General features: G+C 45.1%; 1 protein-coding gene across 1 annotated transcript; it reads left to right on the top strand.

Moving 5' to 3' along the window:
• The first annotated feature begins 1728 nt into the window (after positions 1-1728).
• On the top strand, positions 1729-6182 carry TIMCC (TIM double twin CX3C motif chaperone). Its single transcript, XM_086327588.1, has 3 exons — positions 1729-1874; positions 2754-2894; positions 4698-6182. Exons 1-3 carry the CDS (start codon positions 1749-1751, stop codon positions 4884-4886), a joined length of 456 nt encoding a protein of 151 aa, XP_086183714.1. The 5' UTR covers positions 1729-1748; the 3' UTR covers positions 4887-6182.
• The last annotated feature ends 6849 nt before the right edge of the window (positions 6183-13031 follow it).

Here is a 13031-nt window from a genome sequence, read left to right as displayed (position 1 = left end):
GAAAAGGAAATCTGTAGTGAAAGAGCAGATCAGTGGTTGCTTGGGGTCAGGAGCAATAGGGGGAAAAAGGGCAGAGGTTGAAAGGGAAAGGTCAAGGCCTGTTAAAACTCATCAAGCTGTTTACATCTAAGATCTGCACACCTATCTTTTACATGAATCATATTAAATTTTTTTTTCACTTTGCTGTACAGCAGAGATTGGCACACTGTAAATCAAGTATCAGTTAAGTTGTGTCCAACTCTTTGCAGCATGCCATGCCTCCCTGTCCATCACCAACTCCCAGAGCTTACTCAAACTGTCCATTGAGTTGGTGATGCCATCCAACCATCTCATCCTCTGCCGTCCCCTTCTCCTCCCACCTTCAATCTTTCCCAGCATCAGGGTCTTTTCAAATGAGTCAGTTCTTCGCATCAGATGACCAAAATACTGGAGTTTCAGCTTCAGCATCAGTCCTTCCAATGAATATTCAGGACTGATTTCCTTTAGGATGGACTGGTTGGATCTCTTTGCAGTCCAAGGGACTCTCAAGAGTCTTCTCCAACTCCACAGTTCAAAAGCATCAATTCTTTGGTGGTCAGCTTTCTTTATAGTCCAACTCTCACATCCATACATGACTACTGGAAAACCATAGCTTTGACCAGACAGACCTTTGTTGGCAAAGTAATGTCTCTGTTTTTTTAATATGCTGTCTAGATTGGTCATAGCTTTTCTTCCAAGGAGCAAGTGTCTTTTAATTTCATGGCTACAGTCACTATCAGCAGTGATTTTGGAGCCCAAGAAAATAAAGTCTGTCACTGTTTCCATTGTTTCCCATCTATTTGCCATGAAGGGATGGGACTGGATACCATGATCTTCGTTTTCTGAACGTTGAGTTTTAAGCCAACTTTTTCACTCTCCTCTTTTACTTTCATCAAGAGGCTCTTTATTTCTTCTTTGCTTTCTGCCATAAGGGTGGTGTCATCTGCATATCTGAGGTTATTGATATTTTTTCCCAGCAATTTTGATTCCAGCTTGTGCTTCTTCCAGCCCAGCATTCCTTATGATGTACTCTGCATGTAATTTAAATAAGCAGAGTGACAATATACAGCCTTGATGTACTCCTTTCCTGACTCGGAACCAGTCTGTTGTTCCATGTACAGTTATAACTCTTGCTTCTTGACCTGCATACAGATTTCTCAGGAGGCAGGTCAGGTGGTCTGGTATTTCCCATCTCTTTAAGAATTTTCCACAGTTTGTTTTGATCCACACAGTCAAAGGCTTTGGCAAAGTCAATAAAGCAGAAATAGATGTTTTTCTGAAATTCTCTTGCTTTTTCTATGATCCAGCGTATGTTGGCAATTTGATCTCTGGTTCCCCTGCCTTTTCTAAATCCGGCTTCAACATCTGGAAGTTCACGGTTCACGTACTGTTGAAGCCTGGCTTGGAGAATTTTGAGCATTACTTACTTCAGTTTCTTAAAAATAAACAAAAATGAATTTAAAGAACTTTAAGTAAGAGAGGGGAGCAGGGACCCAGACAGGTAAGGAGAAAAAGAACTGTTTGGCTCTAGCAGAGGTGCGCAGACCTGGTAAAGAATCCCGGGGGGTGGGCGGGGACGCCAGGGGCGGGACCCCGGAGCGCCGCGGGAGCGGGCCGCCAGGAGTGCAGTTACTCCTCTCGGACGCTAGGGGGCGGCGTGGGCAGGGGAAGGGCGCGCCGCGGTGACCCGGGAAGTGGCGGCGAGGGGGCGGGCCCGTGCGCGGGAGGCCATGTGGGCGCCGGCGCAGCAGGGAACCGCGCGGGTCGCCATGGCGGAGCTGCAGCAGCTCCGGGTGCAGGAGGCGGTGGACTCCATGGTGAAGAGTCTGGAGAGGGAGAATATCCGGAAGATGCAGGTAGCGGGGCGGGAGCCGACCCGGGGTTGGGGGGAGCGAGTACGGTCCGGAATTTTCTTCCCCTTGCCGCAGCCGCCTCAGGATCCTTACGCACTACTGCCTCCCAGCCTGCAGACCCGGGTCGGGGTGTCCCTGGGGTCGTCGCTGCGTCCTTGGAAGCACTGTTCACTCTTAGAACTGGGGCTTCGGCTGAGCGAATGAAATCTGTGCGCCCTCGGCACGCGCAAGGCCGTTTGCCCGCCCCCCACCCCCCAGGCCAGGCGGGGTAGGGGGTGTCCCCTCGCCAGGGTTGAGAAGCTCCCTGGAGTAAGGTTTCAGCCTCCCCCACCTTCCCGTCTTGTGCGGCCGCTTCGCAAGTGAGCAGCCAGAGCCCGCCCAAAGAGCACCGCCAAGGTGAAAGACCGGAAAGCCGACGGTGCTCGGCCTCCTCAATGGCCTGCTCATACTCGGCTCACGCAGCGATGTCTCATATGCTGTTCCGCTTTGATCCCCTGAATGTTGTGCGGCTGTTGATCCCACGCTTGTCAAGGTGTCCCTGGAGTCAGTGGACCAGTTGCCCCTTGGTGGATGGTTACTAGATCGCTGACCTCTGAACCCTGTGGTTTAGGCACCTGGTTTTCAGAACTTGGCCCAGTCTCATCCTCCACCACCCTCCCCGTCCATCCAGCCTTCGGTTCAACAACTGTCAGTGAGCTAGCGGCAATGAAACACTCTGCTAGGCACCGAGGATAATATTTCCATTCGTGGTTTTAAGCTCTTGGTGTCTATTCTAAGGAGAGGTGCAGGTGCGACGTGCCCCCTAGCCTCTGCTGCACTCGGTGGTGGTCATCTCTGCACGAAGGCTTTCCTGCCTCACCCGTCTCTGCCCTCCCCCCACAGGGCCTTATGTTCCGGTGCAGCGCTGCCTGTTGTGAGGAAAGCCAGGCGTCCATGCAGCAAGTGCACCAGTGCATTGAGCGCTGCCATGCACCTCTGGCTCAAGCTCAGGCCCTGGTGACCAGCGAGTTGGAGAAGTTCCAGGTGAGGAATACCCCAGCCAGACCACTCCAGCTCTAGATGTTGCTCTTTTGCAGATGACAAGCGTTGGTTCAGAATTCTTGGCTTTAGTGTCTTGTTTTTGTGTTAACATCTGTGACAGTCCTATGTCCGGCTAGTCTTTACAGGGTTTAAAATTCTGGAAAAGGTCCTAGAGGTTGAGTGCTGTAAGAATTTCCCATAGAAACAATGCAAAAGGGAGTTCATGACCAAGAGCCTTATGCTTTTTTTTTCATAGACATCAAATATATGTCTACTGTACTGTATGAAGCTTTGTAAAATATGTTAGTTCATTCTTACAATAGCAGAATCCCCAGGAAAGTGGAATAAGCCAGTCTTTAAAAGGTACAGATTAGAGCAAGATCCTACCATCATTTTGTGGGTTTTCCCACCCAGGATGCCCCTACTTACTGTACCCAGAGGGCAGCTCCTGTGTCACTAAAGAGCAGTCATTTACATGAAGCATTATTTTGGTTGACTTATTGATGCCTGACTCATAAGCCTCTCTGAGGTCACTAAGAGCCTCCTCTCCCCCTGCCCTGCCCCATATTTCTTTCTGGAGCAGCAAAGGGTGTCCCCAGCTTCCTTTTACTCCCTTCCTCTGGGTGTACTTTCCTGAAACTTGGGTGGAAGAGGGCCCACTTCTGAATCAGTATTTCATAGCCTGGGATTCTTTTCATGTGGACAAATTTATATCCAATGTGAAACATTTTTATATTCTATGTAAAATTCTTCACAATGACTGGCACTGTAAAAGGATAACTTCTCCAAGGTCATGAAACTCCAAAGGGTTTCTCTGTGTTTGACACTTTATTTTACAAGTCTTTCCAAGTTTGCTTCTTGAATTACTGTACAACGTTCTCTTCCATTCACTGTTCAGTCCTGCAATCAGACTTACTTTTCCATTGCACCAGAACCACTCTTTCCACTCCCTTCCATGGGGCTAAATCCAATGGTCATTTCTCATTCCTCATCTTACTCAGTCTGCCTGCATCATTGACACAGTGGATCACTCTCCCCCTTGTTTAAAAATCTTTATTCATTTGGCCACCAGGATAGGATAGCTCACTGTCCTGGTCACTCCCTGCCCCGCCCCTGCTCCTTTCTTGTTCTCATTTACTGTCTTTTTTACTCTCTCCAATCTCTGAAGAGCATTGGAGTGCCCAGGGTTATGCTTGGACCTCAATCTAGTTCTGTAGTCTCATAGCAAATATCTATATACTGACAACTCCTGCATTCATATCTTTAGACCAGCTTCACTCCTTATCCAGATTCATATATCCAGCTGTTTCCCCAATGTCTTCACTTACTTGTTTGTCCATCTCCCTCCACTGGAGTATCAGTTCAGTGAAAGAAAGAGCTTTATCTGTTTTACTCATCGCTGTATTCCCCAACAATAGGGTCCCTAGCATCTAGTAGAAGCTCAATAAATATTTGCTGAATTGAGTATTTTTCTGTAGTGATGCCAGACCTTATAAAATCAGGGTGTTTGAAAGTCTGTAGTTGAGTGACAGTAGCCTCTAGTTCCTTCTTACGTCCTGGAAGGCACTTCTTACAACTTATTCGGTCATTCAGCTGCTTTCTAGGAATGCTTTGTCTGGGCCCTCATGGTGCCACCGTCTGTTTTAATCAGGACAGTCTTGGTCAGTTCCACTATAGTGTCCCTTTAATTGATCAAGATAATACACGTCAAGCCAAAACACGTAGTATAGAACGTGGCACAGGATCAGCACTTGGTAAATGAAGGTCAGCCTTTCCGCTTCTCTACCCTTTCCCTTCTTGCCGCAGGACCGCCTGGCCCGGTGCACCATGTACTGCAATGACAAGGCCAAAGATTCAATAGACGCAGGGAGTAAGGAGCTTCACGTGAAGCGGCAGCTGGAGACCTGCGTGACCAAGTGTGTGGATGACCACATGAACCTCATCCCAACCATGACCAGGAAGATGAAGGAGTCTCTCTCTTCCATTGGGAAGTAGCTGTCTGCTAGTGGCCATCAGGGCTGAGGGCAGGAATCAATTTAAAAAGCCGAATGGGGATTTGGGTCTCCTTAATAAGGAGAGTTGATGAATGAGGAAATTAAGAATGGCAGCAAGTCTAAGGCCTGTGTTTCTTTCCTCTGGACGCTGGTTCCTTTGTGTTTCAATCCTAGAAAGTGAAATGGAGAAAGAGCGGTGCTAAAATTTGGGTCACAGATAGCACAGGAGGTTTGTTGTGAGCCTGAATTTCATGTGGCAAGTACTTCTCCTACCAATAGGGAGTCTCCCTTGTACCAAACCAGGGCCCTCCAAGGTACCAGATCCTCTTACTGCACAGATACCAAGAGGCTGGCAGGTTCACGTAACCAGCTTATGGTCTAATGGAGTATGAAAGGTGTTCTGTTTGGTGTCCACCTGCTGTTTACCAGAAGGATCACTACAACATTTTCCACAAACTAATAAAATCCATGCAGTCACTAATGCAGAAGGGGGCAGGGGGCTTCCGGGGGTTGGTTTTGCTTGTTTTTCTTTTATAGACAAGGGCATGACATTAAAATGTAAAGTTGGGAGAGGCAGTTTGGATAAAAACTTTGAAAGGGTCCCTGCAGGTACTCATTTCTGACCATCAAGATGTGGATGTGTGTTTCTTAAAATTCTCACACATTACATCATTCAGCCGGGAGACCCTGCAAAAATGTAAGAGACCTCACACTGGTAAGGGAAGCAGGTGTGCTCCCTCTCCCTGGCAGCCGTGGCGGGCCCTGAGGCTGCCTGCGGCAGAGTCAGCCAAGCAGCCAGACAATCTTACAGTGACACACAGCCTTGAGGGGAACGGGATTTTGACAGTATAATATGCTCATATTCAGGAATGAACAGTGAAAGAGGAACTATCGGCTGCTTAATTAAGAGGGCTGTGAAGGACGGGCTTTGGAAAAATCTGTCATGAAACAGGATGAAAGCCTAAGCCCAGTGTTGCTTACTTTGCCTCCTGAAATAACAGAGCTTTGTTGAGACAATCCCCTGGCAACAAAAAAAGTCGAGGGAGGAAAAGTAAGCAACTCAGGGATGAACTGTGGCCCCTTTAGAGCGATAAAGGGACCGCCCTCCATCACCAAATACCACTTTTGCCAGGGCCTTGGCTACATGCGTTCTTGCCCCAGTTCTGGCCCCTTATCATTTTGATAAGGACCTTGTCTTTTTACCAACTTACTTGAAATATTGTCTGCTGTTTGAAGACTGTGATATATTTTCCTAGTGGTTTGGTTTTTGAAATAAATAAGACTTAATTTTCTTCCACTATTGTGTTTTTTCCCTTATATCTGGACAGTGAATATATAACTTTGTCAGGATACTTCTCTTTGTAATGTGTGAAATAAATTTAAGATGTCCCAGGGAGTGAAAAGTAGTTACGTGTTTTAGTCCGGGTGCTTATAAATGAGAACTTTGAGGACATAACTAGAGCACTGTGAATGTTAGTCTGTTAATGTAAAAAGACAAACTGGAATGCTGAAGAATTCAGTATCCACATCAGGTCTCTAGCTTCCACCGTGGAACTAGGCAGGTGGCCCTGCGCTTCCCACACCCCTCCGTCAGTTGTCTGTGTTTGCCTTGTTCTCATTCAGAGGCTGTTACTTGACCCAAGAGCTCGCACGCATATCATAAGACATGGTTACGCCCCAGGAGAAAGGCTGGCTGTTCTCAGTGCTCCTTGCAGGTCGTCTCTGGCCTCCAGGGTTCATCCTTTCCATTTCCTCTGCCTGAAGAGCCCTCTGGCCAGGCCCAGCATATGTAACTTCTACCCATCAGAGGCAGGCAGGATAAGAGCTCTCCAAAGATGTGCTCGTCCTAATCCCTGGATCCTGTAAATACACTCCCTTGCAAGGCACAAGGTTACAGATGTTAATTAGGTTACAGACCTGAAAATGGGTTGATGAGCCTGGATTACCTAAGTGGGTAATCCAAAACTGATCCAATCAGTTTCCCTAGCTGAGGTCAGAAGAGATGAGGCAGAAGAAGTTCCAAAGCATGAGAGGATTCAACCCCCACTGCTGGGGGGTGGATATGGGGCACATGGAAAGTGTGAGGAGGGATGGGAGTGGCTGCTAGGAGCAAAAACCCCCAGCTTCCAGCTGGCAAGGAATCAGGACCTCAGTCCTGCCACAACAAGGAACTGAATCCAGCTGACAACTTGAATAAACTTGGAAGCAGATGCATTTAAAGAGCCTCCAGAAAGGAACACAGCCCCACCAACACCTTAACTGTGACCCCGTGCAAATAAGCAAAGGACCCTGCAGCGCCACAGACTTACAGAGCTGTGTGATCACAGTGCTCTTGGCAACTCCAGTATGTGGTACAGTATGATTAACTATTGTCACCACGCTGTAAATTACCAAGTATAGTTTTAACACACTAAATTTGTGGTAATTTGTTATGGAAGCAGTAGGAAACTAACATACCATCCTTTAGCACCATCATTCAGTACAAATGCCACCCCATGAAGCCTCTGGTTTCTCCATCTATTGGTGTGTCCCCTGTTAAGTCTCAAAGCATTCTGCCCCCAAGCCTCTTCAGCCATTGCCATGGTCCACCTGGGTTATATAATTACAGTTATTGACATACATCATATTTCTCCTACTAGATGATGTGATACTCAGGGCAGTCACTTCAGTCCTGTCCGACTCCTTGTGACTCTATGGATGACCCCGCCAGGTTCTGCCCATGGGATTCTCCAGGCAAGAATACTGGAGTGGGTTGCCATGCCTTCCTCCAGGGGATCTTCCCAACCCAGGGATTGAACCCACATCTTTTACGTCTCTGGCATTGACAGGTGGGTTCTTTACCACCAGTGCCACCTGCGAAGCCCACTCAGGGCAGCATCTGAGCCTTATTCATCTTTTATTTTCCTTGCACGGCGTAGCACATATATGTAGACTGCTAAATTTTTCTTGGAAGGATGTTTCACAGCTTGTATGGCTGGTTATTGTTTAATAAGATGAATTGCTGTGACAATGAAGAATTGAAAAATGGACCTAGAAATATTTGTGACTATATAAAGGAAGGGCTGATTGATGATGGAGACTGACAGCATAAGAAAATTAGAAGGGACAACAGTCAGGTAGACGAATCTGGGGATGGGGACGACAGAGAAGGAGATGGTTAGATGGCATCACCAAGTCAATGGACATGAGTTTGAGTAAATTCCAGGAGTTGGTGATGGACAGGGAGGCCTGGCATGCTGCATTCCATGGGGTCGCAAAGAGTCAGACACGACTAAGTGACTGAACTGAACTGAATCAGCATGAACAAGCAGAAAGTTATGTCACTGATGAAGGACAAGATAAAGCCCCAGAAAAACAACTGAAGTGGAGATAGGCAGCCTTCTAGAAAAAGAACTCAGAATACTGATAGTGAAGATGATTCAGTATCTTGGAAAAAGAACGGAGGCAAAGATTGAGAAGATGCAAGAAATATTTACCAAAGACCTAGAAGAACTAAAGAACAGAGATACGCTAGAAGGAATCAATAGCAGAATAACTGAGGCAGAAGAATGGACAAATGACATGGAGAACAGAATGGTGGACATCACTGCCACAGAACCGAACATAGAAAAAAAAAGGAGCAGAAATGGAAGACAACCTAAGAGCCTCTGGGACATTAAATGCATCAACATCTGCATCATAGGGGTCCCAGAAGGAGAAGAGAGAAAGGACCTGAGGACATATTCGAAGAGATAATAGCTGTAAACTTCCCTAACTGGGAAAGGAAATAGTCAACCAAGTCCAGGAAGCACAGAGAGTCCCAGGCAGGGTAAACCCAAGGAGGAACACACTGAAACACATAGTAAGTAAACTGACAAAAATTAAAGACAGAAATAAAATATTTAAAAGCAACAAGGGAAAAATGACAATATTCAAGGGAACTCCCATCAGGCTATCAGCTGATTTCTCAACAGAAACTCTACAAGCCGAATGGCATGATATATTTAAAGTGATGAAAGGGAATAACCTACAACCAAGAATACCCTACCCAACAAGACTCATTCAGATTTGATGGAGCAATCAAAAGCTTTCCAGACAAGCTAAAGTTAAGAGAATTCAGCACCACCAAACCAGCTTTACAACAAATGCTAAAGGAACTTCTCTAGGCAGGAAACGAGAAGGAAAAGAGCTACCTACAGAAAATCCAGAACAATTAAGGAAACAGTAATAAGATCATATATATCTGTAATCACCTTAAATGTAAATGGTTAAATGCACCAACCAAAGGACATAGACCGGCTGAGCAGGTGAAAACGTGTGCATGTATGTACTTCCACTTGTCACATCAGTCTGCTTGACCCCCCAAACTGTATGTAATTATTTTATATTGTTAGGATAATCATGTTCCCACTATGGCGTGAAACTATAATTATCTTTTACTTTTTGTCTGGCTATTGATTGTGAAAACCGATAAACATCTTTTACTATTGTGATTATATAGCTATTACTCACTTAAAACCATTGTATCACGATTGGTCAACAGAAAAATAATAGAATTCTATATCACCAAAACTACCATTTAACAGAAAAACCTGTAATCACTTTTTAAAACCCAAATGCAAATCAGAATTATCTTGGAATTTTTTGAAAAATACTGATGCCCAGGTGTTGCTTTTTTCCTCCGGAGCTCCAGAGATGTTTCTAACGAGCAGCTCTGTTTAAAAACAACTGGCCCATGTGAGGGTTGTTTACTTTTATCTACTTTGCATCACTTCTTCTATCTCACATTCAGTGCTCCTATTTCACGTTTTCCAATTTCTTCATCTCTTCTTTTTTTTTTGATGTTTTCTCATGTCTTTATCAAGCATAGTAGAAAAGCTCTTGTATACATATGTAAATTATATGTATAATATATATATTTTAGAAAACATGACTTTTTGCCTAACTAAAAAATTTATGACATTTTGATTCCACTTGTTTGACTTAATGTGAATAGGATGCAAGATTTCTAATTTAAAAATAATTTCAAAAATAACATACAGTGTATGTATAACTGAATCACAAAAAAAATTATACTTTTTGAAATTTAGTGAGAGTCCCTTGGACTGCAAGGAGATCCAACCAGTCCATTCTGAAGGAGATCAGCACTGGGATTTCTTTGGAAGGAATGATGCCAAAGCTGAAACTTCAGTACTTTGGCCACCTCATGCAAAGAGTTGACTCATTGGAAAAGACACTGATGCTGGGAGGGATTGGGGGCAGGAGAATAAGGGGATGACAGAGGATGAGATGGCTGGATGGCATCACTGACTCGATGGACGTGAGTTTGAGTGAACTCCGGGAGATGGTGATAGACAGGGAGGCCTGGCATGCTGCGATTCATGGGGTCGCAAAAAGTCAGACACGACTGAGCGACTGAACTGAACTGAATGTTTATATTATTTCCAGTTTTTCTAAATGTCCTATGGACATTTGATAACAACATATGAGATACAAAACTTTAAGTATATTTATGCAGGATGTAAGATTAATATAAATTAATCTAAGTAGAAATATATTAATTTAAATTATTAATGCATCATTCAATATGCTCATATTATTTTTTATACACTTGATAAAATATTCTCACAGAAATGTTAATATGTCTCACTATGATTGTATTTTTTTCTATTTCTTCTGATTTTTGCTTTATGTATCTGTTTCTTTGTTGTTAGGTGTCAAATGGTTTTATGATTTCTATATTCTTTGTGAATTGTACCTTTTATCATTAAAAATATTCATCTTTGCCTCATTTAAAAATAAATTTAATTTTTAAAAAAGAGGCAAATAGTAATAGAATGGAGCACACGTCCATCTCCTCCTCCAGCCCCACAGTCGCCCTCTACTGCCCTCTACTGGCAGACTGTAGCAGAGGGAGCAGACAGAGCAAGAATGCCTTACACGGTTTTGCCCCAGCTTTATTGAGCAGATAGAAGAGATATTGTGGAGCCGAAGGAATTGCTTAATAACTGGAACAAATATAAAGTAATGGGAATATCTATATTTAAATAAAATAAGAGAACCATCTTAAATTTCAAATATCTGTTATAGGAAAAGAGTTTCACAGGCAGATAGATAACCAAACACTTATTTTAAATAGAAACCATTTTATTCTTCTTGAATAAAGGAACAAATGAATGGCTAAATGAGTGGATGAAGCGGGGTGGATGAGTAACAGACAAAGCCCTCCTTGAGGTTTCCATCAGCCCATCACAGGAACTTATTTTCACAGAGTTTACATATAGAGTTTGTCTTGGTAAGATGTTAATGATCAATCTAGATTCTCAAATGCTTTAATCACCACAAGTAATTTCTATACACAGTATTTAGTTCTGGTTGTAGTCATGGAAAAGAAGAGCTATTTCATGAAAAGTGTTTTGGATATATCTGTGTTTTTCTCACAGAATCATAGGACGATACCTTGGTCTGGGCTATTAGTCATGTTTCGAGGGCTGTGTTTTTAATCAGATACACTTCTGTGTAATTGTCTCAATACATAGAAATGCTTTAAGAAACTATAGCATGAGATAATTATATTGGTTTGATAAAGGACTGGAAGCAGGTATTAAAGTTGAGTACCTTCATTTATAATTTTGTTGCAGGAAGGGCAATTTCCCATGCTGAGATAGATACCTCATGGGTGTCCATTTGGAAACAATAATTTCTTGCAGGAGTGGTATGATTATCCAAGCTTATTTTACAGATGAAAAGATGAAGGTTCAGAGGAGCTAACTGGCCTGCCCACCCTCAGTTCCTAAACAGCCAAGTGCTGCCTCAGGCATGTTGGTGCCACTGCCCAGGACAGTGCCCAGGTGCTCAGTCCAGCCTCCCCCCAGCACAGCACACAGCTAGGAGGACCCCAGGGAATACACATCTCATGGGAAGAACACAGGGCACACGCATGGGTCAGTTCAACACTGTTGATGACTAAGACAACTGGCTGCACAGAGGAAGGGCCCTGGTCTCCACTCCAGCTAGGCTCTGATTGGGGGAGGCAGGGGGAGAGGGCAGCAAGCCACAGGCTGCCCGGATTTTCAGAAACACACTCTGTGCTCCTAGGCTGATGTTCTGAGCACATCAGAGTAAGCGGAGAAGCCTGCGCACTGCTGCCCCTAAGCCTCCTCCCCCAACATTCAGGGCTCACTCTCAGGGAAGATTTCTGCATGAGAGATTCCAGGTATCGGGCGCCAGCCATCACAGAGGCACAGTGGAGAGCCCTGCCATGTTCTCCCTGGTGAAGATCTGTGTTGGGAGTGAGGACTGTGGTAGTGGAGGTCAGGCTGGAACAGAGGAGGCAGGCAGGGATGTGTGAGCATTTCTCATAGCCACTGGAGCAAGTTGATTCTGGGCATAAAATGGTCCCTCCCTCTGTTGGGATTACATCTCCCCATCCAGGCAGTCCTCACGGGTGGCTCCCTCCAGTGTGGCCACAACTGGTATCCTTGCCCAAACACTGGAGGATGTGTAACTTGCTCTCACCCCCTTCTTCTTGCTGCTCCGTGCTTCGGGCTGATCCAACCACAGCCACTCAAGCAGCTCTTAGGATTGGGTCTCTGAGTGTACCCCGTGAAGTTCCCCTCTCCTGGCCGAGTGAGGGGAAACCCTGCCTCATACACAATCTTCCTCTCTTTCCTCCTTCTTCCCTCCTTCCCTTCTCTTCAACAGAGAGGACATACATCTTGCCCTCTTCAAAGATCTTCAGACATCCTCTCCCTCCAGTCTCTCAAACTCTCTATTTCTTTATTCCCTGAGGTAGGTCATGAGCTAAAAGCGGCAAAGTCAGTTTCAGCCGTCCCTCCTGCAAGGCTCGGATAGGTGACATAGCCCTCATTTGGAACAAGGGGATGTTCCACAGTTACTGTTTGGTCTCACCTGGAGGGCTTCAGAAGGATTCCCATTGCAGCATCCTATCCTAGAGCACAGATGAGTGAGGTATTCCTGGGCTCCAAGCTCGCCCTATCTTCTTCCCAACCACATGACTAGATTTCTAGCATGTCCCCCACAATCTGAGGTTGCCTAAGAGAAGGCTTGCTCCACCAGTGGGTGTCAATTTAGTTTAAAGCACCTGGACCAGGATTCAGGCAGTCTTGTCATAAGCCTGTCTCTCTCACTAAAGGGCTGTGGGGCC

The sequence above is a fragment of the Bos grunniens genome, chromosome 11 (genome assembly GCF_055505025.1).
Source record: "Bos grunniens cultivar Pamir isolate PY7600 chromosome 11, Bosgru_T2T1.0, whole genome shotgun sequence".
NCBI classification, from domain to species: Eukaryota; Metazoa; Chordata; class Mammalia; order Artiodactyla; family Bovidae; genus Bos; species Bos grunniens.
This window is presented reverse-complemented; position numbering and strand designations above follow the sequence as displayed.

What these genes read in the sequence shown, in the direction of transcription:
- TIMCC (XM_086327588.1), top strand. Translation starts at nt 1,749, where the DNA reads ATGTGGGCGCCGGCGCAGCAGGGAACCGCGCGGGTCGCCATGGCGGAG. An exon ending in AGAATATCCGGAAGATGCAG is followed by an intron (nt 1,875 to 2,753) that starts GTAGCGGGGCGG and finishes CTCCCCCCACAG; the next exon opens with GGCCTTATGTTCCGGTGCAG. An exon ending in GCGAGTTGGAGAAGTTCCAG is followed by an intron (nt 2,895 to 4,697) that starts GTGAGGAATACC and finishes TTCTTGCCGCAG; the next exon opens with GACCGCCTGGCCCGGTGCAC.